The following is a 26,199-nucleotide window of genomic DNA, read 5'->3' on the forward strand; positions in this document are numbered from 1 at the left end:
ATAGCCGAAGCTTTCATACTCTTGCGGATTTGCTTAAAAATGTATTTCTTAGACGTTTTTAGTATCCGATTTCTTCCGCCAACCATATTTTACCTGGTAACTATTTTAGTTTAGTTTTGCCTTAAGCGGCATAGTAATATATATGTGTTTTATTCAGCCCGCAGTGAACATAACCCAATTAAGGAACAATTTATACGTACATATACATATGCAACTGTGTTTCATACTTTCCAAGCAAGTCCTTTCAAAACCTCAACATATTTTGGCGAACAAACATCCGACACCTGGGGAAATCAGACCCAACAAGCCTTTCGCCCACACAAAATGCGGTGTAGAGTACATTTGCTAGATTTCTTTTTTTTTTTTAAATAATGGAATTACAGATTAACATGCACAAGTCCTGGGAGCAGGAAGTCCCCTAGTCCCGAAACCGAAATCCCTGGGCAATCAAGTCCTTGCGAGCCTCCAGAATTTCTTCCTGGAGCTCCTTGGCGGCCTCGGGACAATCGTTGAAAGTCAAAGTTCTATACAGCACAGTCCAGACGGAATAGATCTGAGGGCAATATACAGTAGTAGTCAATAGGAGTAGTTATCTCTGTAGATTCCTATAGGTTCCTAATCATGAACTCACCCCAAAAATCACGAGGAGCACAAGTGGCAGAAGCTGAATGTGCAGGAAATACTTGGTAGTCAATGGCGTTTGCACAGTTCCCAAGAGAACGGAAAGATAGGGAATCGCAAAGAGGGATGCGTAGAACAGCCAGCGTTGTAGATTGGTCATGGTTAACGAAATTTATTGGTAAACAAAACTAAGTCGAAAAAAAGTTCTACACGTAAACATAGAGCTGGAACTTGAACCGATGTTCGATATCGATATTGACCGGCGGCTATCGATCATTTCCTAATATCTAGTAAGAAGTGGTTCCAATAAGTAAATTTAAGTTTGGCACTTCTCCAATGAGCTATCTTCCAGTTAGACAATGTTTAATATTCCAATTGGCCATCTTAGGTCCTGTGCGACAACAGCTAACCATAGCAGCCAGCTAACCACAGTTACCAATCGATAGGCGGAGTTGCGCCGTAGCAGCCAGCCCCTTACAGCCAGCAATTCAAATCGCAGTAATCGATAGACTCAGTTTCAAACTCGTTAAACCTAAGATTTAATTAAACGTTGGTGGGCGTGGTTGCTGTGGCGCCCACTGTACACGGCGTATTGGCAAGCAGGTCAGCGGTTCGGCAGCCAATTATTTGGAACTTGACCTCGTTCTCGGGCAAGTCGCCGCCCACAAAGAGTTTCGGCTGGCTGCTCAAGGCCCACAGCTCCTCCTCTCCCTTGGAATTCCGGTTGATCTTGAGGCCCGTGACGAACTTGATCTGGTGCGGATTGTAGGCCACCACCTGCAGGTCGTCCGCCGTGTAGTTGGCCACGGACTCCTCCCATTTCACCAGAGCGCCCAAGCTGATGAGGCTGCAGTAGAGATTCCCCGACTGGTCCATCACCTCCGACTCGCACTGGATTCCCCGAGTGCCCAGGCTGTGGAAGCCATCTCTGCTTCTGCTGGCATTCGTGGACTTCCAGAAGGTCTCGTTGTTGACCAGGGCGAGCGGAACCCTGACCTCATTGAAGGCGTTCAGCGTGTGGAAGTACAAAAAGCGCTCTGTAAATTGAGATTAGTTATTCTAAGGATATATCTTAAGTCAGCTATTTGTTGTTAGTTATTGTAATTGGCTTTAAAATGTTACCTTCCGCCTCACTGGGACTGAGGCTCACTGTAAATATGCCCGCCTGCGAGTTGCTGGAGCGTCCCAATCCCAGCAAAGGGGACGGCTTCATGGACTCGTGCTCGATGCGCCAGGATCGTCCGGTCAGGGAGTCAAATACGATGAGGCCATAGCCCCAGGCATCGGCTATGTAGGCCCTGCCGCCCACACAGCGATTGGGAGTGCCCCTCTCGGCCAGGTCCACCACCAGGGCCGTGAAGATGGACACGCTGGGGATGTAGGCATCGGGAGGAAGCGGGTGTCGCTGCACTAGTTCGTCCTTCACCAGGTCGAAGGTGAGGATTTGGGGCGGGCACAGCTGCAGGGAGTTTACCTGCCCCGAGTCCACCACCCAGAGACGCCAGCATTCGTCGATCTGGGAAGAATATTGTCAGGAAGTTGAAAAGCTGTATACTCAAGAAATCCATGAAACCGTATTCATAGCAGTTAAAATATAAAATGGGCAAAAGATTCCTATACTTGTGCTTACATAGGTCCTAATGGCTGAGGTGATGCCAGAGCAGTTGTTCGGTGGCACATGCCACTCCGCGCTGGGATAGGGCTCCAGTCGGGGATTCTCCACCAGCTCATTGTGCTCCGCAGCCACGGTGGCCAGCGTGAAGGGTGTGGCCATCCCCAGTCGCGGGATCGTGAGGAAGGTGCGATGTCTGCCCTCATCGCCGTACTCAATGTCCACATCCACCGGCAGGAAGCGATTGCCCTTGGCCAGGTCGTCGCCCAAACTGAGGTTCGTCCACTGGTGCAGGGTGTGCAGCTCCTTGAGGACCAACTGCTGGCCCCGGACTGCACAGAATAACGCGAGGAGGACGACCCACATGGCTTTCAACTGGGAACCTGCTAAGTGCTAAGTGACAGTCCGCGCGGTTCAAACGATTGCCGAAGACTGAAGATGTGCAGGTAGACCCTGCTAAGAACAGAACCTTCAATCTGAAGTACACTCATAAAAACGAAGGCCAAATATACTTAGTGTTTGCCATAATATTATTTATATATTTACAATTCAATTATTTTATTAATAGATTTGAAAGAGGGTTTTTTCTATCCAAATCTCAAAATAAGGTTCTTTATTTAATTTGACTTTTATTTATAAATTTTGTATAGTCTTAGGTATGAGTATATGTAAAAACTAAACATGACTTTTCCCACAACCCTCCGCGCTTGTAAAATGAAAAGAAAGCTGGTAAAGAGTGAGTGTTTATTTCTGCGAGTGTAATTGACCATCAAAGTCAAAGACAAAGACAAAGGTCGTGTACCTGTGGCGGTCAAGCAAACACCTTCGAACGGTCCCAAGATTTATGGATGGACATCTTTTATCTCGGCTTAAGAGTGTTTACACAGATCTCGAGGGTTTCTGTGCACCTAGAAGCAGCCCCGCCCCTGCAGCAGGCCTTCCACATCGCACCGCATCACCCGGTAATTGATTTCCCTGTAGTCAATGGTTCCGGCAAATATCTTCTGCAGGCGATCGGAGAGCAGCCACAGCTCCTCCTGGCCATCAGCAGGTCTGCGGACAATCTTCATGCCACTCACGAATTGCAGCGTAACCGGATTCAGAGCAAGTGGCTGGACGTTCTCCCGGTTGTAGGGTCTTCGGATGTCCCAGCCGAAAATGCCGATGGGCTCCAGGAAGCCACAGAACCAGAATCCCCGCCTGCTTATCGCATGTGTGGCGCACTGAATCCCCCTTTTGCCCAGCGTAATGAAGTCCGACAGGGAGGAGCTAAAGCCCTTCTGCCAATTGGTGGCGTTATTCAGGACATCCAAGGGAATGGCCAGCTCCAGCTCGTTGGTCAGCGCGTGGAAAATCAAATGGCGGCGCAATCCCAGTCCCAAAGGAGTCACTGCCAAGGCCAGGGGGCCATCGAGGAGCTCGAAACTCTCGCCAGCCACCGTGTGCGTTCCGAACCTCGCATCCGGATAGGTGAACTTGTTCTCGATGCGCCACGAGCTCTGGCCCACGACATCGTACACCACTATGGCCTTGCTGGTGGGGTCCGCCAGGTAGGCAAACACATCCTTGCACTGCCCACTGGGCGGCGGATCCCGGATGTCTGCAAATATATTCACGAACCTACTGACCTTCGCCTTGTAGGACGTTTCGGGTAGACGATAGCGATGGATCAACTGATCGGTGGCCAGGTCGAAGACCACCACCTGTGGGGCACAGTGCTGCACGAACTCTATTTCCCCGCTGTCCAGCACCCACATCTGCCCACAGGCGTCGATGTGAACGCGGTACACCGACGTCAGACCATCGCAGTTCGCTCCGTGGCTGCTGTGCCACTGGTAGCTGGGATAGGCCTGGATTTCACTGCCGTTCTCCCGCTGCACATTGGTGACGTAGGCCAGGGAGAAGGGAACTCCCTGTCCGAAGCGGGGTGACGTCACGAAGTGTCGAGGTGCACCGCCATTAGCTGGGAATTAGGTGAAGAGTATTCAGGGTACAAGGTCATCAGCGGTTTCAGTGTAAAATAATGAGGATATCAAAAGGATCTATTCCTTTTCTTCTTGTTGAAAATTAATTGAAATATTAAACATATTCTACAATTAATTCCAAAGAAATGGAATGAGTAAATGTGTAAGTGACTTGTTGTTAAGTTGTATGCTCCTATTTCAAAATGCAAATTGATTGGCTGACAGCTCACTTGCTCACTTCTGTTCTGTTGTGCGATGCTTACGTGGGTAATAAACATCGATGTCGATGGGAATGGGACTATCCGGATTGTAGCGACCATTTCGGAGCACCTGCTCCCGTTCTTGTTCACTGGGGAAGCCGTACTGCAGATTCCTCCATTCAAAGACTATGGGTGTATCCTTGTGATCCGAGGGAAACCTGAAGTCCGGGAAGACGGTCTTGGGAGGATTAATGTGGTACTGGGCCAGGCAAAGACTCGGGCAAGCGATCCACACAGCCAGGGCTAGAATAAGCCTAGGAGGAAATATCACAGCCATCACTTAGTTTTTGTTAAAGTTAAAGTGATTTTGAAATTTTACATTTTACGAGCCATTTGTCACGATGAGAGATCCTTACGCGAGGGCTCTTGCCATTATACTAAACCATCGCACGCCAAAAAACCATACGAAATTGGGAAACAACAAAACCAGAAGCCATTTCAAGATGGTATATCTTACTCCAACTGGTTTTTAAATTGTATTTTGAATCTGCTTGCTTGTTTTTATATGCTCATTTCTCTGGAGTCTCTTCTTTTGTTTTCCTACCCTTGCTACGGGTATTTCGCTGTTTATGTCTTTATTGACGAAACATATCAAAAAGGTGATTTTATAAATAAGTAAGTGGTAACTGAAATTTACAGCGTTACTATTTCTCCGTTGATAATAACAATGTCATTATGCAAATAAAGTGAACTATTTTTCGAAGGGCTAAGTATTAGGACATTTGGCTATAAAGAATGCTATAACTTAATAGACAAGATTTAAACAAAACTCAAAGAGAACTCCACAGACTCAAAAGTGATTTAATGTGTTGACATTGAAGAAAACCCCAACTAGTAGTAGTCGGGGACTGATTTATGTCACAGCTCTTATCACTTGTCTTGCTAGCCGAGCTTATGAATATCGACATCGTGATTCACTCAGTGGTCTTTATAGTTTATAGTTAATGGGCTCCTTCAGATGTGGGCTACCAGCACAGTGGTGCCTCGCTTAAAGAAGAACCTTACTTGGAATAATAAATTCCTTTAAAATTCATGTAATTGTACTTAGCTTGTATTAAAACCACTGAAAAAAGAAAAAGCTCATGACAACAATTATAACGTGTATTGCTATTTATTCGCCTATTCAATGTTCAAGCATAAAAAAGAAAATAACAAATGGCTAATTGGCGTTTACATCAAATGAATGATATCTCTTTTTGGATTAAATATTTTTGCTAAGCTCTGCAACCGAAAAGAGGAAATTAAAATTGGCACTGCAAGTAAAACTTAAGTGCCTGAATGACTTTGAAATTCAAATCGGAAGCACATTATCGCACACAGTAATCTTAAACATGCTAAATGAACACATATTCCCCAATAAATAAATCATTGGCTGCTTGTGGCTTATGATCAGAATGGCCTATTGCCTCTTAAATGCAAAACCAAAGTGGCGGAGGCGCGCGCCACTGAGAACTATTCCGCAAACCAGTAAAATGGAGAAATAAACTCATTAAATGTGGCAAAAACATAAAAACTTGTTTGGCTGTCGTTTCACGCCTCATTTAAGTGTCAGCTGAGTGCAACGACTGTGCATTGGACGGGAACTAGGCTTAATTTGTTTAATTAATCAAAAATCATTCTGTTCACTTTGGTCGCTTGACAGCCTTTTTTTCGGGCACCATAATATTAAAACAAAGCTTTGTGGACGGGGTTATGCATTCAATTTAAATGAGAGCAAAGTCATAAAACTTTTACGGGTTCGAACTCGTCATTCACTCGTCATTCGCTCTTCCTTTATATTATTTATAATTCAATTTTATTAGCGAACTTTTTCCGAAATGTAAATTATATGATTTTGTAACCGGTTTGTAAGCTAAACATCGTACAGAATTGCAGATAAAAAGCTATGTCGTGATAAAAAATAATGTATCGATAAAACCAGTTGCATATTTTCGGATAAGATTGTAAACTAATTGGGAAGTATCTACATTTAAACAACATCTCTGCTTGTAAAGTATTTAAATTCAATTGCCAGCACTAGAAAGTGTCTCAATTGATTGCCCGAAATCACATTCATAATCAATTACCAATCCCACACACCTGACTGCATGCAAATGCCGCCGATCTGTCCACCTTGCCCCTGTGCAATTATAAAATTTGTTTCTTGTTTTTCCATCAATTACTGCCTGGAGCGGGCGATACCATCTAATCCCACCGACGCCTGCCAATCGACCGGTTTTGGCCACAAATTATTAATGGCATTTAAAACAGAATACTGTGTGATGACCGAACTGGTCGCTAAATTTGGATTTGGATTTGAATTTAGCAAAAAATGAGGTTTAATATTCTTCGCACATTTAATTTAACCTTACTCTACTTCGCCTTCAAGTCGAGAAGAGTGCTAATAAGCGAAATTTGTATTTGCAAAATTAAGTAATATATATGGCCAACGATGCGTGGACGACTGCCGGAAGTTGGGCTATCACCTTGCCGGAGTATCAAATGCCAGGCAATCGCTAATGTCGTGTTCCAGATTTGGTATATGTGTTACCACACTAATCTGCAACAGGTGGCGGACTCGTTCCGACTTTATAGTTAATGTCTTTGCTAATCGCCCGAGCTGTGTCACTGCCGTTCAATGCATACTAATGCGAAAATAATCCTCGGTAAAGTGTCGCCGCCGATATTAACGTTTAATTAATTGGTTGGAGTGCAATAAATAGTATGCTTTGTGGCCGGCATTAATCAGCCTTTGAAGCTTTCTTGCTGGAGAAGAGAAACTATAAATAATAATCGTTGGAGCTATAAGTTAAAAGCGGCCCATTTATAATCTACACATTTCCGGAATATGGGTTTTCCACCGATGAGTTCGTTTTCGAACTTTGTATCCAAGCTCATAAAACTTCCAGGCTTCGCAATAGGAAGTTGCAACTCAAACTTTTCGGTTGATGACCTGTGGTATGGCTTCAACTTTGGTGCTCAAATCACTCATTAAAGCCTGGCAATCAATACACACAAGCAGATGTCTCATTAAAATAATTTATTCAATTTACACTTTATATTTACACCAGCTGCTGCGAGCATTGCGTATACGCAGAGTGTACGCCACTGGTCCTTCACTGCTGATCCACCGACCGCGTGGACCGCTGATAGTAGTAGCCACTGTGGCGGCTGCTGAAGGCGGTGTGTGGCACCGAAACCACTCGGGTGGTGGCCGCCGGAGCGGTGGTGCCCACCAGGGTGTCCAAATAGGATCGCTGGTAGGTGTCCCTGGTCGCCTTGCTGGGCGGGAAGGCCTCTCCCTGATTCAGGGCGGTGAACGGGTTGCGAGCAGCGTAGTTGACAATGCCGCCGGTCTCGAACTTGAAGGGCGACTTGGTGGTGAAGGGCGTGGTCAGCGCCGGACTGGTGAAGTACGTTTGCAGGGCATTCGTCGAGGCCTGGCCGTGAGTGTTGTAGACGCCGTAGTTCAGCAAACTGTTGTGAGTGGGTGGTGCGGGCAGGGCGACTCGATGACCCAGCAGCGAGTTGCCAGCGGGCAGTTCCAGCCTAACAATGCGGTTGTTGAACTCGTTGGCATTCAGGTTCTTGAGGAAGAAGCGATGGAACTTCGAGGCTATGGCATATATAACTCCCGGCTCCGACTTGGTGGTGGTGATATCCGCCACAAACTGCAGCTGATCGCGATCGAAGGCCAGCACCGACTGCTGGTTGGTCGTTGGATTCCACGAGGCGATGGCTGTCTCGCTCAGGGGACTGAAGATCAGGCTGCTGTCGAAGGGCGATACGGAGAGGCCAATGCCTTGGGAGCTCTTCTTGCCCACCAGTTTCACGTCCAGCATCTTGCCGTCTGGCAAAGGACCCGCACGCAGGACATTCTTGTGCACGGAGAAAACTCTGGAAAATAAATAGATACAATTAGGTATTGTAACTATTTTGGATGAACAAAACGTAACACTCATGGCATTCAATAATATTTGTTGTTATATCTAACAAAGCAATAAGTAACCTATTTATGGTGAGCCCAACATAACTCGAAGTCATTCGAACTAATTTAATGTTCATTATTTCAACAGTTAACCTAGCATTGAAACTTGAAAGGCAATGCAAGGCATTATAGTTAATCATACCTTCCTAAAGTTACGTGACCAATTGCCTTAAGTCAATAAAGGTATTTTATGTATTTTGGGGGTAATTTGCGGCTGAATGAACTGGTTGGTTTCCTACTTAAAGATTGAAATACCTATCAAATTTGTTCAACTAATAGTTGACTCACCTATCAGTGGCCAAGGGCTGGAAGTAAACCACACCGGAGCGCTCATCGAAAGTCAAGCCGACCACTCCGTCCATCAGAACGAAGCGGTGCTCATGAATCTCGGACTGGGCGAAGTCCGGATCAGGATACATGGCTGGATGGGAAACCCGCCAGGTGACGTCCTTGCCACTGTCGTACACTATAATTCCCGGCTCCACGGTGTCCGTAATATAGACGAACACATCATCGCATCCCTTGGCCGTCGTCTCATCAATCACCATGTTGGTGAACAGGGACTCGCCCCGCAGGACCTCCGGGGGGAAGTCGATACGTCTCACCACTCGATCCGTTGCCAAGTCCACGACCAGGATCTTTGGCGGGCAGGTGATCTCGTAATCCTCCAGGGATCGCGAAATTCCAGCATCCAGCAGCCAAATGCGGTTGCAGGAGTCCACACGCAGGCGGTAAACCGAGGTCAGGATAAGATCGCTGCAGTTGAAGTCACTGCGTCCGGTGTTGGAGAAGGACCAGTCCGGGTAGGCGTTCAGGGTGGGGGAGTCCCCGAACTGGGCCTTGGAAACCCAGCTCACAGTCGAGGGCACTCCGGAGAAGAGCTTTGGCGTGGCCACAAATATCCGGTCATCCGTAACAGCCAAGCCCGTGATGAGCACATTTTGAGTATTGAAGAAATTAGGATCGGAGACCGGAGCCTGAGGTTCGAAGTTATAGCGCAGGAGTTTCCACTGCTTGGCCACCTGCAGGCCAGGTGTTAGAGCCTGGCTAACCGGCGACCAAAGGACCACACAAATCACTCCCACTAGGATGCGAATCATGGCAAGAGGACGTCTGCAAAATATTAGAGCAATCAAAGAGAATTACTTGATGTTGCAGCCACTGCAAGTCCAGAATTTAAACTGCTGCAATTCAGCTTTTGCTGCGGCTTATCTATCATTTCTATTTCCAGGCAATCGTCATGGGAGGAAATCGGAATCAGAAATTTTCCCAACATAAAAATAGCCTCTTATTGAAATTTGTGAAAGCATTAGCTTGTTTTGTACTTAATTAAATGTCTAACCCTTCGAAAACCTCTATGAATATTAAACATAACCTTTCAATTGAAGATATTGTTTCTATAAATGGCTTTGAATATGGTCTACATTGGCTTATGAGCACCGTGAATAATCATTTTTATCTTAATCGCATTCCGATTTTAATTGAGTTTATGAATCTTTATTTGTAGTGTAAAGACTTTGAAAACCACATGCAATAAATGCATAACCAATAGGTGAAGTACCACAAACCCTGGATCGTGCTATTGAATGAATTAGCTGCAAAAGATTAGCAAGTCGTTTTCAGCAATTGCAGACGATGCATTTTTAATTGGTGAGTTACAATCTACATACAATGCCGTAAACTACTGATGGGTTTCCCAGCCAATTCACTCAGTTTAAAAGGAACCAATAAGGTTAGTTCGCTGTCATACCAGAAGCCTTTCTAACCAAATGCAGAAAAAGATATTGCCGGTGATACATATTACAAGTAAATGTGCCAATTCCGGTACCGGTGCCGGTATGCGGATTGTGGATTGTGGAGTGCAGACGTGGGCTTGGCGATTGTATTCAAATGAGTTCGCTATGCAGCCGGGTCAGTCCGGATTGAAGTGTCCGCATCCATCAGATACGTGCGCTTGCATCTGCGGCGTGCTTTTATTTCTCACGCCAGTCGTATCCCACTCGCACACACGATCTCAATGACAGTTGCAGAAGATGCACTGATAAAAAATGCAGGTTTCTTATACCATTTCAACTATTAACTATTTATACTATATCCCAAATCAATCTCTATGTTTTCCACTCGATTTGCCGCAGTGTAAGAGCAAAGCGTATGCATTTTTTAATTGCTCAGCAAGTTTTGCTCAGTGCGAAAACATAAGGAACTGACACTCTAATTTGCTATCCACTGGTCAGAGGCATTTGAATATTTTTTTTGGCCAATTGACTGTGGGCAGTTGTCTCTGATTTCGCTCAAATCATACACTATTAAATGGCGGAGACAACTCCCAGACTCGTTTGAGTCTGGCAAATTGCAGAGAAACATGGCCAACGTGCTGCATGAAACTTTCATTGGCGCGTGCCACGATAAGCAGTTAAAGATAATTGAATTTTTGTAATTTCCAGCCTGGCAACTGGCATTTGATGGTTTACATAAAACAAAGAGTGAAAAGTCAAGGCTGATCCCGGCGCAACATGCGTAAAATAGATTTATTTCTGCGCACCTGTGCACTTTACATAACACTTGTGCAACGTCGAGCGGAAACACGAGCAGTTTCCCAAAGTCACAACTCGAAAAAATTCAGAAAAGAAATGTGAAGATGAAAACTCGACTGGGGTTTTTGTCACTAGTGTATTGGGCTCACTGGGCGGCAAGCGGAACTAACCGCTTACAAAGAGTTTACAAGTCTAGAGCTACAAGCCTCGAAAACCCCAAAGCCACTTGTTTTTATATTACATGTTATTACATGTTATTAAATGTTATTTTTTGTTTGGCTGAAGTGCGCATTTCGCTTGATAGACATCCACGATGATGAGCTACGGCAGCCCAATGAAATTTCGCTTAATTTTCGTTTAATTTGTCCATTAAATTTCAGCACGAAGTGATTCGAAAGCGTAAGCTGAAAACAACTTGGCTGCACGATACAAACCTCTTGGCCAAATTATTAACAACAATGTATCAGTTTAATAAAATGTTTGGCTCAGTAACCTTTGGAAAATGGCTTGTTTTTCCTCTTTAGACATGCACTTTATTTTGTGATAAGTAAATTTGTAAATATGTAAATATCGTCTTTTCCTAGGTACTATATTTCTTAGTTCAAATCGTTCAAAACTATTGTAAACCAATTTATGCTACACATTTCCAATGAGGAATATATGTATGTACATTTTACCTGTTACGAATCTAGTGTACCCTCTTTCTCCAAGGGTCACGTCTATAAAAATGCATAAAATATATTTATGTTTATTACGAAAAAGCCTAGGCTAAACAAATAAATCAATGAAAACCCCTATAAAACCTTTGGCCTAAAGAAACTTGTAGACAAAGGCCTAATATTGTTAACATTATTTATTGGGAGCATAAATCTGTGTGTAGACAGTTGGCCTAATAATAGAAATGTCATATTTGTGGGCCAGATTTGGACAGCCCATTAATTAATGGGTCCCTTTAAGAAATCTCCATAGCCAAACGTGATGCAACGAAAAGTGTTATTCCCCCATTGGACGTCGGGGGCCAATTAAGAAAAATAAGTTCAACCTCGTTGCACCAACTAGTACTACACACAACGACTATGCGATTGGATGGTGTGTTGCCTTATCTGAATCACAATGCTACAATGTTTTGCACCTCGTCGCTCGGCGAATTCTCACGCGTTCCACAATGGACATGAGACCGAAAATCTTTAATTTCAATTGAGTTGTACTACTATACTTTGATCCTATTTGAATCGCCCGATGTAGGTGTTCTCATAAACCACAAAACTGCTGCGGAGTTGAGCGGATGCATGTCTGTCGAAGGTTGATTAACACCTGCTTGTGAATTTTTTTGATTTTGCCAACGGCGGAAAAGGTCGTCGTAACAGCTTCCTTAGAGCCAGCAGACATGTGCACATCGATATGCGGTCATAAATCCAGTATAAATCGGCAGTCACGTAGAGTGGCTGCACTTTGCGGCGGCGATCGATTTTAATTGGGCCCAAAAACCGAACTAAAGAAAAATGCGTTTGCCAACAAAAGTTAATTAACACAGTTCCGTTCTCCGGCCGCAGCGGCTTCTTTTGGCCACAAACCAAACTAAAACACACTGACACACGCGATTGGCGCATTTGGCTAATAATTTACAATGTGCAACAGCATACCCTTGGCTTCGACTATTGATTTGCCAATGAAGTCAGATGGGCTCTAAATATGTTATTTTTGATTCGGAATTCAAGCGGTGAGAGTGGCATTGGCAACGCCTCACAAGCTGCACTCGAGCAGTTAACTAAATGCACGGCAATTTGCACTTTAACCGTTGGAAACCGCACTCCGCGAAGTGGCAGCAATCGGCGCGTTCGTTGCCTAAGTCTTTTGTTTTGTGGCCCAGGCAATTTGTGCTTCATCTGGCATTTGCTTACTTTTGATACACTTCGAGCTTGCTGGAGCTGGTTGTTGAGTAGTGGCTGTTATATTTTACTTAATCCTAAATTTCTGCTCTTTTTCTTTTCACTGATCGCGCGACACGTCCGAGCGTAGCGGTTGCCGTTTTGCGACTGCGTTCCGTTTGCCAGGCGCACCGAACTTTATAAGAGTGGGTTACTTTACTTTGTTACTTTATATTGGCCTAACAGCCTATCAACCTATCCACTTGGTCGGCTCCTGCTGCAGTGCAACTCTTATACTCGATGGGCGGACATTCAGAGCAGCTTTTCTGCTGGGGACACATCACTCATACGCTCCGTGGTGCCAGTTTCCGCAAATTTGCATTAAAGTCTGCAGGTTATGAGTGCTGGCAACGCGACGGCCAATTGTTGTAATTCAGTTGTTATTTGCTGCGGCAATTGAGCTGAACTCTTTTTACAAGTTCATTATCGCCATGCCCATAAATAAATCGTTTGGTTTTATTTTATCATTTGGGCAATTTCGGCATTTGTATCAGCATATCAGCGGCTGTTTTTGTCAATGGAGAGTCCATTGTACCGCATGGTGATGCGGCGGAATTTAAGGTAAACAGACAGTTATAAATTAAATGTACTGGGGTGGCAATTAAAATACCACAACCAGTTCGAGAGGCCAGTTCAGCACAAATGAATATTTGTTTTATTGATATTTTTGGAATACACAATGCTGCATTTAAATTTCAGTAATTGCTAAAGTTAAATATAAGATTTATGCATCCCCATGAATTGGGTAACTTAAAACATGTCCCTTCTTGTTAGTATAAACTAGCTTTTTAACTGGATTTTCAAGCTGTGCCAAGAATATTATTAGATTATTTATATTTTCAGAGCCCCCGCAGTTGATAAGTAATTGGTCAGTTAAATATGTTAAGTGATTTATATTACACCCTTTCATTTTCATTTTATTTATAATTTTCAGTTTACCAAGACTGCATTTGATTATCGTTTGTCAGACTAAGCTGTATTTAAATTCTCTGAGCCCCTCAATTGATAAGTGATTGTCTCTCATTCGAATTCCGCCTGCTGCTGACTGCATTTAATTATAAATAAAATTCACCCGGTACCCTTTCGTTCCGCTAGCGGCAAATGCAGGACAGGTGCTAGAGCTTAGCACACAGAGACTGGATTTCCACCGGAGTTGTCCAACTGAGCTGAACTGGATTCGGGTTTCATAACATGTTGGCAGGAACCCATTTACATTTTTACATTTGACCAATATCGGCGCCAGTGAAAGCCCATGAGACCAACGAGCCGGCTCGTTTGAGGGACCAACTTGCTGGCATCCATTCGAAAATGGAAAGTATACCAACCGATTTGAATTTTCGGGGCACGGGTGCCCCAAATTGAAAACCCACCAAAATGTTCTCTGCCGACAATTTTCGTCGACTGTGCGCTAACCCAAAATAAGGAGAAAAAAATCGTGAAAAGCCCCACTTAAAAGGGGTTATGCAAAAAAGGTGACTGCAGCCGCTATATCGAAACTGGTTTGCGGGCAGAATTAGCCAAGTTAGCATTAAGTGGCTCGATTTGGCATTTGTTTGCATTGTGACACACGGAGTTTGTTTACTTGCTCTCGAATTAACCAATGCGTGGATGAGTACTGCCGCTTGGGGCATTATCATTGATGATTAGTCTGATTAACACATGCTAATGGGCCAAGCCCATTCGACATTCACTTTGTCATTGGCTCTCTTTCTTAATTGCCGCATTTTCGGAGAACACTTGGACCCCAGCTAATACCAAGTTACGATCTAAATAATCGTTTATGTAGTACCGGTTCTAACCACGCCGGTTCAAGGCTGTGGCCAATGTCAGCCGATATGGCCGGCATACAGTGATATAACCGGGTAATCCAATACAATCCAATCCGATCCGATTCAGATGTTACGACATCCGAGCCGGGCGGAAACGTAGGTGGCTTGTGCCTATCCCGCGGCGGTTCGCGGCTATCAAAGCTATCAAAACTATCACAACCATCAAGAGTTTCCTTTCACAACAACGCCCTGGACCGATGCTCATTAGGCGGTTTGGCTCGGTCGTTTCGAAAGTAACCAATCTGCGGAGAAACAAAATCTGCTCCAGGTCTGCTGGCCACTCGCTCCACATGACTCGGTGACGATGAACACTTACACTTGAGCACTTGAACACTGGAACACCTGAACAGCGGAAGATTAATAGCCGCATCGCCATACGATGGCCTAAGTCTGCACACCGGGAGAAATGTATACAAAAAGTAAACATTTATAATATTGTTAATTTAATAATGTGCCATATATTGTATCCAAAGTATATTGTGCCTAATCAAAATGTGTCTTACTTTGCAATCCATATAACTTGAAGCAAATTAATAGCCCACATAACTCCTCCCATTGTGTCCATTACGAAATGAACTTCAAATATGTTTCAAATTGAGGCTTTCTGGCTATCCGCTGGTTTCAAATTCTCCAAATGCCTTGTCATCGTCGCAGTGCAATTGCTTCATTTGCGCATTCTGTGCGCACAAATGTGAGTTTAATTGAATCAATCTGGCTGGACGGAGGCAGCTCTTGTCGCCCGTTGACAGTTTCATTACCGTCTCTGTCATCGGCGACAAGGTCTTGACGAATTCGGTGGATTTGGTAAACATTTCAGGCACTTAGGTGGCTCTGGGACCTTTTGGGCCAAGCATTCTAGGCGCCGGATCCCAATCGACTAATATCGCGATCAGCACTAATTCTAAAGCGATTTTAATGGGCTTGCTTAAGTGCTTGCCTCTTGGTCTTCGGTAATGGTCTGCATTTATACCAATTAGGCCAATGTGGCTTGAAGGCTCCACCTCCGCAGAAGGTGTGCCAACAGCCGGTTTCGGTTTCCCACAGACACTCACAGAGATACAGCCACAATTGTATCGAGCTATTTTGTGTGGCCCACACTTTCGTTTTCCGTCGATTGTGAACACCACTGGATTATCAATATCCTCCAATAAAACTCGAGCACTGCGGTTGGAGAGTTATTATTACTTCAGCCATAAGCTCAATAAATCAGTATTGAAGTACGAGTATGTGTGGCCACTAGTTACCCATATGCACACAGAAATAAATAAATGGGGGTCATTTAGGATTTTGCATAAATGAAAAATGAGGTGCCATTGATTGTAAAACTGAAATAGATTATTTGACATTAGGTACGCATACATAATATACCTACTTTCTTTTCTACCTCCATATGTTCGGTAATGATCTTTTTTCTAGGTGCAGCTTTGATCGTTTCTATTCTCTTGGCGAAGGTCAGCACCATGCCAAAAGTGCTGCAACTGACTCTGACTTTGACGCCTGTGGCCAGTGCGAAGTATGGCGAAGTATGGCAGACCAGACTGATCCGATATACTATATCTACGGCCATAATGGGGACAGAGGGGTTGAAGTGCGCCGGACATGCATGCCGGCTTTGTTTTCAAACGTCAAGCTAATAAATTGCCCGAAATGCACGCTTGCGGCATAACGAAATTCGAATACCTTTTGTCAAATGAGTCATGGAAAGGTTTCTATGATAGAAGTACGAGTATATGCAAATTGCAGCTTAATGATGGGGTGGTCACAGTACCAGTTGGGCAGCAAATTATTAAAGCTTTGACTTTAAAATATTGAGATCATTCGAATAGTTATGTGCTGGTTTAGCATATTCACCCAAAAGAAGTGCTCGTTGAATAAAAGAGTAAGAAAAAATATATTAAATTTATGTACTTATTCTGCAGTCTAAATTTATGTACTATTCATTAATCCGCAATCTATATTCGAAAGTAAAAAACAAGTCTATTTCCTTTTGTGCTGCACACACAAATATGTTTTAACAAATTACCATACCGACTAGGCAAGTGTTTTTTTCTTGTGGTACATACAAAGCCATTTCAAATAATATAAATTATTATTAATTTAAGATCAGACAGGCGCACGCAGACATAACAAGTAGCGTCTCTCAGTCGATTTACTTGCCCGGTTAACGCATTTCAAATATTCAACATACTTAACATATTTTGTAGCTCATGACCACAGAATTTGAAACTGGCCCAACTTTTACGATCTGCCAATACAACAAAACTGCCTTATAATTCAAATTCTGAAATGTATATACACAGTGCTGGCAACAATCTTGCAATGATTGATTCTTGATTGGCCAATTGTGGCGTTTTATTGTTTCAGATAGTCCCGATTAAGAACTAATTGGACTTAATGATTGTGAAGGTGTGAGCAATAAAGTTTTTAACGTTTATTGCTTGCTGGCTATGAAATGACGAATATGGAAATTGAAAATGGTAACTCTTTCGCAATGCAAGCCATAAAAAATTATGCGTTTTTGAAATATGTTGCTGGCAAAGATAAAAATAAAAATGAGGCCAATTTGCTGGATCAAAATCTGGTGACCACCAAGATTTTGCAATTCAATCGTATCTGGTCGTGTATTTCGTTTTTTATGCACACGCGCTTTATTTAATTTGTTTTTCTTTTACATACAGTGGATATGATTTAATGTATGACTCCAAAATGCGAGGCCTGGTTTTTCCCGCGATTTGTATTTATTGTCAAAGGGGTAAGACTCTACCCAACCGTGGTAGGAAATAGTGAAAATATAGTCAGTGCTGCACAATTTATCTGGAAAATGGTTGGTACTTTAAAAGAAAAGTTCTGAATTGCATTAACGAGAAAAGGTAAATGGCTAAGTATTTTGTATTAATTCAAAGTATTCGATCGTGTTAGCTTCTATAAATTATAGCTTGGCGCATATGTTGTATATCTTGTATATTTTAAGCAATAATTTGTAACCAAAAAGCCAAAGCTAGCACTGAGTCCATCTAACTGAAGTGGCAGGCATTGTGGCATATTGGTTCAGAGAGATTTCAGATAAGTCTTGTCGCAATTCAATTGGAGCTTCGGCGCTTATGACGGGGCCATAAAAACGTGGCCTAAACAAACAGAAACTATTATTCATGCCCAACAGTCGCGGCCGAGGGGCTCAAATAAGTCCAGAGATTGAAAATTAACATAATTGCGGTATAATAACAGGGTCGATTCCCTTGGGGGCTGGAAGTGCGTTACCCGCCCTAAGAGGGCGTGGTTAATGGGCGTGGCTCAGTCATTCGCTTGCGGCATGTCCACACCTGAGCAACTATTTCGGTTGGCGGCCTTGCTGTTCCTCTTGAGTCAGCATTCCGTAGTCCACGGATTCGGAATAAACCTGATGAAGGTTTCGGCCGAGGATAAAGGACTGGAGGCTTGCATCCTGGCATTGCTGCGGAAATATTTCGATTCTGGGGATGGACTCTCCGGCTCAGTACTCTGCTTCAATCGCAACTATCAGTTGCCCAATGTCGAAGAGCAGTTCCTAAGAGGCATGAACAATTACGAGAAGTATCCTTGGAGCCTTGTGATAACCAACTCCAGGGAGGGTCCTTCCACATCGCACTTTCTTATGAACGAGAAGCCACAGTGCTACTTCCTCATTGTGGAGAGCCTGGATGATGAGGACCTAGATGAGGTATTCGAGCACTGGAAAAGCATGGTCAACTGGAATCCCCTGGCCCAATTCGTCGTCTATTTGGGCAGTTTGGAGGAAACGGACGAGGAGATGACCGATCTAATGGTGGAACTTCTACTTACATTCATAAACAAGAAGATCTTCAACGTGAATGTTATAGGGCAGAGCGAGGAAAACCAATTTTACTACGGCAAAACTGTATTTCCCTACCATCCGGACAATAATTGTGGCAATCGCGTGATATCTGTGGAATTACTGGATGCCTGCGATTATCCGAGTGATGAAACGGAGAGCGAGGACGAAAGTGATGAAGAGGAGGGAGACGGAGACCAGGAGGAGCAAGATGGAGACCAGGAGGAGGGAGATGGAGACCAGGAGAATGACGAGGAAAATGACTTTCAAATTGGGGAAAGAGGTGAAAATTCAGAAACCCCTTCTAGTCAAGAAGTTAATGAGTATAATATAAGCACAGTAGAAACTGTAACTGCTGAAAATATGTCTGCAAGCCAAGAGGAAAATGATGAAAATCCTGAAGGAACTAGGTTTTATGATTCTATAAAAACGATAGAAAACTTGATAAGGAAGTACGTTACGCCTACCAATGATTATTATGAAAATTCACTTGAAAATACAAGTGTATTTCCTGAATCAAACTACGACAACCGAAGTGATACTAATAACGAGGACAACACTGATGAGTTCCCTGAAAATCCAACAGATGATGATGAACTAGAGAACGATTTGAGTTCCAATTCCTCAGAGCCGGTAGCCACAATTGAGGAATTCTTTCGGGCAAAGTTCGAGGATAAATTCCCCCGCGATCTCAGTGGATGTCCACTCACCGCATCGTTTCGCCCATGGGAACCATATATCTTTCGCAACAGCGAGGAGCAACCCGTGGAGGACTACTACTACGGCTTCCAAGGGGATGGAGATGACTACAACGACACATCCCCCAGTTATGGCGAAGCGGACGACGAGAGCTATGCCGATGCAGAGGAGGACGGTGATGGAGCCATTCCAGACACCGAAACTCAGTCTGGAAAGCTCAAGTTGAGTGGAATCGAGTACGAAATGGTGCAGACCATCGCCGAACGCCTGCACGTTAGCATCGAATTGCAGGGCGAAAACAGCAACTTGTACCACCTGTTTCAGCAACTGATTGACGGGTATGAAAACTGATATATAATCAAAATATAATTTATCTCATATGTTACTCCGCCACAGTGAAATAGAGATGCTAATCGGTGGCATAGATGAGGACCCGAGCATCAGTCAGTTCGTCTCCAGCTCCATTCCCTATCATCAGGACGAACTCACATGGTGTGTGGCTAGGGCAAAGCGCCGACATGGATTCTTCAATTTCGTGGCCACTTTCAATGCGGATGCTGGATTCCTGATCGGACTCTTTGTGGTCACATGCTCTCTGGTGGTTTGGCTGGCTCAACGCGTCTCCGACTTCAAGCTGCGGAGTTTCAATGGATATTTCCCCATCTGCTTGAGGATGTTGGGAATCTTGCTTAACCAGGCCATTCCAGCACAGGATTTTCCATTTACTTTAAGACAGTTGTTTGCGCTGTCGTTTCTAATGGGCTTCTTCTTTAGCAATACATATCAGAGCTTTCTGATCAGCACACTGACAACTCCACGTAGTTCCTATCAGATCCACACTCTGCAAGAGATCTATAGCAATAAAATGATCGTGATGGGCACCACCGAGCATGTCAGACACCTGAACAAGGATGGGGAGGTGAGTTACTAATAGGTATCTCCATCAAGGAACTATAACAAACATAATGGTAATCCATTTTCAGATCTTCAAGTACATCCGCGAAAAGTTTCAAATGTGCTACAATTTAGTGGAATGCCTCAATGATGCAGCGCAGAACGAAAACATCGCAGTAGCTGTTTCCAGGCAGCACTCGTTCTACAACCCGCGAATCCAACGAGATCGTCTCTACTGCTTCGATCGACGGGAATCCATGTATGTCTATTTGGTCACCATGCTACTGCCGAAGAAGTACCATCTCCTGCACCAGATTAACCCGGTGGTTCAGCATATCATCGAATCGGGTCACATGCAAAAGTGGGCTCGCGATCTGGACATGCGGCGCATGATTCACGAGGAGATAACTAGGGTGCGGGAGGATCCTTTCAAGGCTCTCACCTTTGATCAGTTTCGCGGAGCCATCGCCTTTTCCGGGGCACTTTTGCTGGTTGCCAGCTGCGTCTTTGCCTTCGAGTTGTGCTACTTTAGGTTTGTCTATCGATCTAGGAAAAAGGAAAAGAAATCAAAAAACTTACGAAAAAAAGACCATAGTATTAAAATTTTACGTCATTAGACAAAGAATTGCAATATATATATATATATAATATATGATTAATAATTACTAAGTTGACCATTCCAGTTATGATAAAATCTGAAAACCCCATGTAGCATCTGCAGCTGTCGAGTCTCGCATTGGATTCTTTACAATGCTTCTATATATTGATCACACATACGCCCTGTTGAACCAAACATGTGCATTGAATCAAGGGAATTAAAAGCAAATTAAATATTAAAAATATCGAAATAATGCTTGAAGAGATTCATAAATATACGCTTATATATTAATATTTTCTTGGCACAATATTCAATTTAAAAATACAGCTTTGCAATACACCGTGTAATGCAGTCTGCTTTGCCGCTACACAGAGGGAAAAAGGCGTATAATTTTGATGTGGATAATAGAGGGCAATTTTTCTAGATTTCATAAATATTCAAATGCATCTTAGTTTATCGCTAATAAATGTTCGCTAATCTGTATGAAAAGGTTTTAAATATTTTTCAATAGAACTTGAAACTTTCGGAACTCGTGCCACATAAAGATGGTTACTTTACCTTTTCCGTGTTGTAAGAATGCGTACTATTTTTCATCGTGTCCCGAACTCATATCCGTTGAAGTATCCGCACCCGTAGCTGCTGGCGATGCGGCTGGTTGTCAGATAGGCAAACAAGCGCGCACGCCGCCAACGTCAAGCTGTCGTCGGCATTCTGCTCCGTTGTTTGGCGCATCCTTAAAAGGTGGTGGCCCGGTGCTCCGACCTGGTATGATGTTTTTTGTTGCTGTGGCCTGGCTGGTTGGCTGGTTGGATGGTTGGCTGGTGCCTCCGCTTGTGAAGACGCTGCCACAATCAAATATATGCGGATTTCAGAGATTTTTATAAATAATATTTTCAGGCAGCACATTTGTTGCAGTATCATCAAATTGGCAGATTTGTGTTGTTGCTGGCCAACACAATTCAATCAGCTGCTGGGCAGCTAATGTGGGCCGAAAATTTCACAAAAAAATAATACACAACTGTTAACATATATTCATCTGTATTTTTATATTTATGATGACCAACTAAGCGTCGTGGCAAACCAAATGAATGGCGCCCAACAAGGCGTTGGGAAAATGTTTGCCGATTACTCAGCTGATAGCGGGGAACTAGAGTGAATGAACGCTTTTATGCGCGTATTATGAAAATTCTTTTTTATTTATAGAAAGTAACTCTATTATTTTGGATCTTGGCAATGGAACATCATATTAAATTAGTATAAAGGCGTTATGTACCAATACTAAACATGGTACATAATCAGCTCTTACAAGAGTCTGAATTTCCTCACCTGTGATAATTGGCCACTCGCATATTTATCTAAATTTAAATATACAAATTTCGTGAGTTCCTCATTAAAAATAGAATTCCATACTCTAGATACGTTTCTACGCGTAAGCGTCCAAAAATCTCTTGCAAAAACGTGAGAGCGCACGGTTTTCATTTAATTTATTTTTGCTTTCCCTTACTTTTCCATCTCATACACAGTTTTCCCACCCACACCTACACCCTCGGCAAATTGAGAGAATATGTGTAGTGTAAACAACAAACGCATTTTTCGTTTGTTATTATTTTTAAAAATTCCCATAGCACCATATAAGTCTATTAAGAGTTTCCATCATTAGCTGAATGGATTTTAATGATCTCGTTTGTGATTGATGAGAGTGTGCAAAGAAAAAAACGCAAGAAGAAATGTTAATGGCCAAATAAGTTGGGGCGTTCTTAATTAATTTCAATTTGGCCAAGCGAAAAAATCTGGCAAATCTATAAATGCACTATTCGCTCTATTAACAATTTTCGGTTTGTGTTTATGGCTTTTGCGTCCCTAACCACCTATCACCAAAACCAAAAACCAACCCACCCACCCAGCAAAACGGCCCACACCCACTAAATTATGGCCGAGAGAATGCGGCGGTGTATAGGTTTTGGTTTTGTTTTGAAATTCTTATTTCTAATTGCGAGTGCGTTCTCATGATCGCTGAGAGATTTCCATCGCAACCATGTATGGATTGGGCCAACGTGCAAATGTTGATTAAAAATTAGACAAAACAAAAAACGAACATGCCACCCATACATCTGCAGATACCTCCGCAGCTGCAGACAAAGATACAGCTACAGATACAAATACAAATACAAATACAGATAACGATTCGGATTCGGATGGAGAGCAAGCACTACGCCTACGATTGGGATGCTCCGATCCGGAGGATCTTCGCGGGTGTGTGTGTCCGTGTGCCATAGCGATGTTGTTTACCAAGGCGCTCCGATCCGCCTGTTTCTCTGTTTCTCAGGCGATGGCACACTCAGAGAAAATGTTGGAAGCTGTGACTTAAACACACACTTAAGTTTATACTTGTATCATCAAATAAATAGGCCTTTAGTTAGATTTGAACTAAATATTTCTGTTACTAGCAATAATAATTTCATCATCAGATAAAGATTTCACGCTATATTAAGTATAAGTATAACTGATTAATTTTAGTCCGTCATATTCACCTAAACTTCATTCCTTAATAAAAATATTGCTTATGCATTAAATAAAAGCTCGATTAATATTATAACATGTAGATGTAATGAAATTGTGCTAAAATTTTCACTGCTTTCCTGCAGTGCACCATCTGGGAAATTATGAACGAAGCGAGCAGAAATCCAAAGCAAAAATCTAACGAAAACAAATTATTTTTAAAAGAAATTCAGAATCTCCCCCCGCCGGCGCAATGTGCATCCATGTGCACATGTGCACATGTGTGCCGAGTGGCGAGAGGCGCCTGAGTGTGCGTGCGGAAAATATCTAAGACGACTGAGGGTCGCCAGAATGGTATAAATATTAGCGCATCTCGGTCCAGCGACCACTCGCAGTTCTACAGCGAAAGTGTTGATTTGGATTTCTAGTTTTTCTTCGTCTAACGGTTGGTATACTCCACATCCACCAAGTCCGTCCGTCTGGTTGACTTTTACCCAAGCGAGTGCCCAGTGTACAGTGCCCGACTTTTTGGAACGTAGCAATTTCGAAAAGATAGAGATCTTAACTAAAAATGGTTGCAAAAGTTAAACCTACGATCCTTACTTGTTTAGTTCCTAAACTTTTCAATCTTCCAATCAGTAGTGGCTTCCGTAAAAATTTAAAAACCGAAAAATATTAGTGTATCAGTATTCAAAATTAAAGTGGAGCAAGGACTGGAAACTATTTAATAAATTCTTTCTGAAAATTCTAAGGTTGTAAACTACAAAACTATTCCTTGAAGACAGTAATTTTCCAAAAGATTATCCAGTTTTCGATTCATTTTAAGGATTGCTGCTCTGCAAAGATACTCTTTCTTCTAAAGTCACACAAGTTCTGAGGCAACAACTACACGAATTTAAAGCAATCTCGATCACAAGTCAAATCCATTCCCAATCCGAGTACCGATACCAGATACCCAACTTCTCCTTCTAACACCGCCTCCGTTCTCGTTCTTGTTGTTGCAGTAAAAACAGCCAGTAGCCAAGATGTGTGACGATGAGGTTGCCGCATTGGTCGTGGACAATGGTTCCGGAATGTGCAAGGCGGGATTCGCTGGCGACGATGCGCCCCGCGCCGTCTTCCCCTCGATTGTGGGTCGTCCCCGTCACCAGGGCGTCATGGTGGGCATGGGACAGAAGGACTCCTACGTCGGTGATGAGGCCCAGAGCAAGCGTGGTATCCTCACCCTGAAGTACCCCATCGAGCACGGCATCATCACCAACTGGGACGACATGGAGAAGATCTGGCACCACACTTTCTACAACGAGCTGCGCGTCGCCCCCGAGGAGCACCCCGTCCTGCTGACCGAGGCCCCCCTGAACCCCAAGGCCAATCGCGAGAAGATGACCCAGATCATGTTCGAGACCTTCAACGCCCCCGCCATGTATGTGGCCATCCAGGCTGTGCTCTCGCTGTACGCCTCCGGTCGTACCACCGGTATTGTCCTGGACTCCGGTGACGGTGTCTCTCACACCGTGCCCATCTACGAGGGTTACGCCCTCCCTCACGCCATCCTGCGTCTGGATCTGGCTGGTCGCGACTTGACCGACTACCTGATGAAGATCCTGACCGAGCGCGGTTACTCGTTCACCACCACCGCTGAGCGTGAAATCGTTCGCGACATCAAGGAGAAGCTGTGCTATGTTGCCCTGGACTTTGAGCAGGAGATGGCCACCGCCGCCGCCTCCACTTCCCTGGAGAAGTCATACGAGCTTCCCGACGGACAGGTGATCACCATCGGCAACGAGCGTTTCCGCTGCCCAGAGTCGCTGTTCCAGCCCTCATTCCTGGGTATGGAATCGTGCGGCATCCACGAGACCGTGTACAACTCGATCATGAAGTGCGACGTGGACATCCGTAAGGATCTGTATGCCAACATCGTCATGTCGGGTGGTACCACCATGTACCCTGGTATTGCCGATCGTATGCAGAAGGAGATCACCGCCCTGGCGCCGTCCACCATCAAGATCAAGATCATTGCCCCACCGGAGCGCAAGTACTCCGTCTGGATCGGTGGCTCCATCCTGGCCTCCCTGTCCACCTTCCAGCAGATGTGGATCTCCAAGCAGGAGTATGACGAGTCCGGCCCAGGAATCGTCCACCGCAAGTGCTTCTAAGCGATCTAAGCGACACCACAGACACTGCAAACCACACGGGCACTGAGACCCAACCACAACACACCACGCCACAGAACACCACACAACAACAAGAACAACATGAACAACATGAACAACATGAACAACATGAACAGCAACAACCAAATACCAAAACCAGATCTATAGCCTAGCGCTAATGATGATTAATCTTAAGTTAAAACCTCTTGCTGCCCTGCCATCCAAAGAAAACCGAAGGAACCGCGATTGTAACAGCATGTATTATACTTATATTAATATTTATTGGAGAGCCGCTGAAAATGGCGCTGAAGGAGGAGTTGAGGAGACACAAGAATGCAAAATTTTACAGTTTTAAAAATAAATTATACTAGCATCCTCTATAAATTAAATCTAAATTTTAAACGAAACGTATCTTTTATTCGCTGCAAGCGGCATGCGATGCAGCTATTTTTAGGGACGCACAGGAAATTACGAAATTTTGCACGCCCACTGCAAAGAGCGAAACCTGGAGGCGGATCTCCTCGGCTGGGGTGCACATGTGTATGGACGTGGCTGGGGATGGGCACGCTAATCCCAGCATAGACGCCTCCAAGACAGTCCATTTCTGCCCATTGCCAGTCGACGCAGGAGCTGCCCCCCTCGTCGCGGATCTAAAAATACGGACCAAAGGAAACAACAACAGCGGCAAATCAACATGCCAAAGTATTAACAAATGTTTTCTAAGATCACAGTCAGGCCTCAGTAGATTGAACCACTCACACATATCATGATCATCGCAGAATCCCGCCCTAAAAGTGTTTCGGATATATATA

General features: G+C 43.9%; 6 protein-coding genes across 6 annotated transcripts; 2 read left to right on the plus strand and 4 right to left on the minus strand.

The window, feature by feature from the left end:
* Nucleotides 1-337: 337 nt before the first annotated feature.
* LOC120451984 (dolichol-phosphate mannosyltransferase subunit 3) lies at nt 338-861 on the minus strand. The gene is made up of 2 exons (XM_039636012.2): nt 632-861; nt 338-553 (listed from the first exon to the last, which is right to left on the minus strand). Exons 1-2 carry the CDS (start codon nt 779-781, stop codon nt 419-421), a joined length of 285 nt encoding a protein of 94 aa, XP_039491946.1. The 5' UTR covers nt 782-861; the 3' UTR covers nt 338-418.
* A 175-nt stretch (nt 862-1,036) lies between these two features.
* LOC120451982 (protein yellow) lies at nt 1,037-2,652 on the minus strand. Its single transcript, XM_039636010.1, has 3 exons — nt 2,252-2,652; nt 1,744-2,137; nt 1,037-1,658 (listed from the first exon to the last, which is right to left on the minus strand). The coding sequence occupies exons 1-3, from the start codon at nt 2,597-2,599 to the stop codon at nt 1,165-1,167; spliced, it is 1,236 nt and encodes a 411-aa protein (XP_039491944.1). The 5' UTR covers nt 2,600-2,652; the 3' UTR covers nt 1,037-1,164.
* Nucleotides 2,653-3,141: 489 nt separating this feature from the next.
* LOC120454144 (protein yellow) lies at nt 3,142-4,734 on the minus strand. Its single transcript, XM_039639201.1, has 2 exons — nt 4,461-4,734; nt 3,142-4,196 (listed from the first exon to the last, which is right to left on the minus strand). Exons 1-2 carry the CDS (start codon nt 4,732-4,734, stop codon nt 3,142-3,144), a joined length of 1,329 nt encoding a protein of 442 aa, XP_039495135.1.
* A 2,725-nt stretch (nt 4,735-7,459) lies between these two features.
* LOC120451981 (major royal jelly protein 1) lies at nt 7,460-13,004 on the minus strand. Its single transcript, XM_039636009.1, has 3 exons — nt 12,860-13,004; nt 8,713-9,537; nt 7,460-8,333 (listed from the first exon to the last, which is right to left on the minus strand). Exons 2-3 carry the CDS (start codon nt 9,522-9,524, stop codon nt 7,553-7,555), a joined length of 1,593 nt encoding a protein of 530 aa, XP_039491943.1. The 5' UTR covers nt 9,525-9,537; nt 12,860-13,004; the 3' UTR covers nt 7,460-7,552.
* Nucleotides 13,005-18,025: 5,021 nt separating this feature from the next.
* LOC120451139 lies at nt 18,026-20,851 on the plus strand. Its single transcript, XM_039634560.1, has 4 exons — nt 18,026-18,867; nt 19,081-19,581; nt 19,640-20,162; nt 20,227-20,851. Exons 1-4 carry the CDS (start codon nt 18,026-18,028, stop codon nt 20,752-20,754), a joined length of 2,394 nt encoding a protein of 797 aa, XP_039490494.1. The 3' UTR covers nt 20,755-20,851.
* A 2,744-nt stretch (nt 20,852-23,595) lies between these two features.
* On the plus strand, nt 23,596-25,794 carry LOC120451140 (actin-87E). The gene is made up of 2 exons (XM_039634561.2): nt 23,596-23,679; nt 24,239-25,794. The coding sequence occupies exon 2, from the start codon at nt 24,260-24,262 to the stop codon at nt 25,388-25,390; it is 1,131 nt and encodes a 376-aa protein (XP_039490495.1). The 5' UTR covers nt 23,596-23,679; nt 24,239-24,259; the 3' UTR covers nt 25,391-25,794.
* Nucleotides 25,795-26,199: the final 405 nt, after the last annotated feature.

The sequence above is a fragment of the Drosophila santomea genome, chromosome 3R, assembly GCF_016746245.2.
Source record: "Drosophila santomea strain STO CAGO 1482 chromosome 3R, Prin_Dsan_1.1, whole genome shotgun sequence".
NCBI lineage: Eukaryota > Metazoa > Arthropoda > Insecta > Diptera > Drosophilidae > Drosophila > Drosophila santomea.

Bases quoted from the DNA above. Each gene is read 5' to 3' on its own strand.
- LOC120451982 (XM_039636010.1), bottom strand. From the start codon at position 2,599: ATGTGGGTCGTCCTCCTCGCGTTATTCTGTGCAGTCCGGGGCCAGCAG. The intron at 2,138-2,251 runs GTAAGCACAAGT...TATTCTTCCCAG, and splicing joins CCTCAGCCATTAGGACCTAT to ATCGACGAATGCTGGCGTCT. The intron at 1,659-1,743 runs GTAACATTTTAA...CTCAATTTACAG, and splicing joins CAGTCCCAGTGAGGCGGAAG to AGCGCTTTTTGTACTTCCAC.
- LOC120454144 (XM_039639201.1), bottom strand. From the start codon at position 4,734: ATGGCTGTGATATTTCCTCCTAGGCTTATTCTAGCCCTGGCTGTGTGG. The intron at 4,197-4,460 runs GTAAGCATCGCA...CCTAATTCCCAG, and splicing joins CATCGATGTTTATTACCCAC to CTAATGGCGGTGCACCTCGA.
- LOC120451139 (XM_039634560.1), top strand. From the start codon at position 18,026: ATGTCCACACCTGAGCAACTATTTCGGTTGGCGGCCTTGCTGTTCCTC. The intron at 18,868-19,080 runs GTATAATATAAG...CGACAACCGAAG, and splicing joins TCTAGTCAAGAAGTTAATGA to TGATACTAATAACGAGGACA. The intron at 19,582-19,639 runs GTATGAAAACTG...ACTCCGCCACAG, and splicing joins TTTCAGCAACTGATTGACGG to TGAAATAGAGATGCTAATCG.
- LOC120451140 (XM_039634561.2), top strand. From the start codon at position 24,260: ATGTGTGACGATGAGGTTGCCGCATTGGTCGTGGACAATGGTTCCGGA.
- LOC120451984 (XM_039636012.2), bottom strand. From the start codon at position 781: ATGACCAATCTACAACGCTGGCTGTTCTACGCATCCCTCTTTGCGATT. The intron at 554-631 runs GTGAGTTCATGA...TATTGCCCTCAG, and splicing joins TGCTCCTCGTGATTTTTGGG to ATCTATTCCGTCTGGACTGT.
- LOC120451981 (XM_039636009.1), bottom strand. From the start codon at position 9,524: ATGATTCGCATCCTAGTGGGAGTGATTTGTGTGGTCCTTTGGTCGCCG. The intron at 8,334-8,712 runs GTGAGTCAACTA...TTTATTTTCCAG, and splicing joins CAGCCCTTGGCCACTGATAG to AGTTTTCTCCGTGCACAAGA.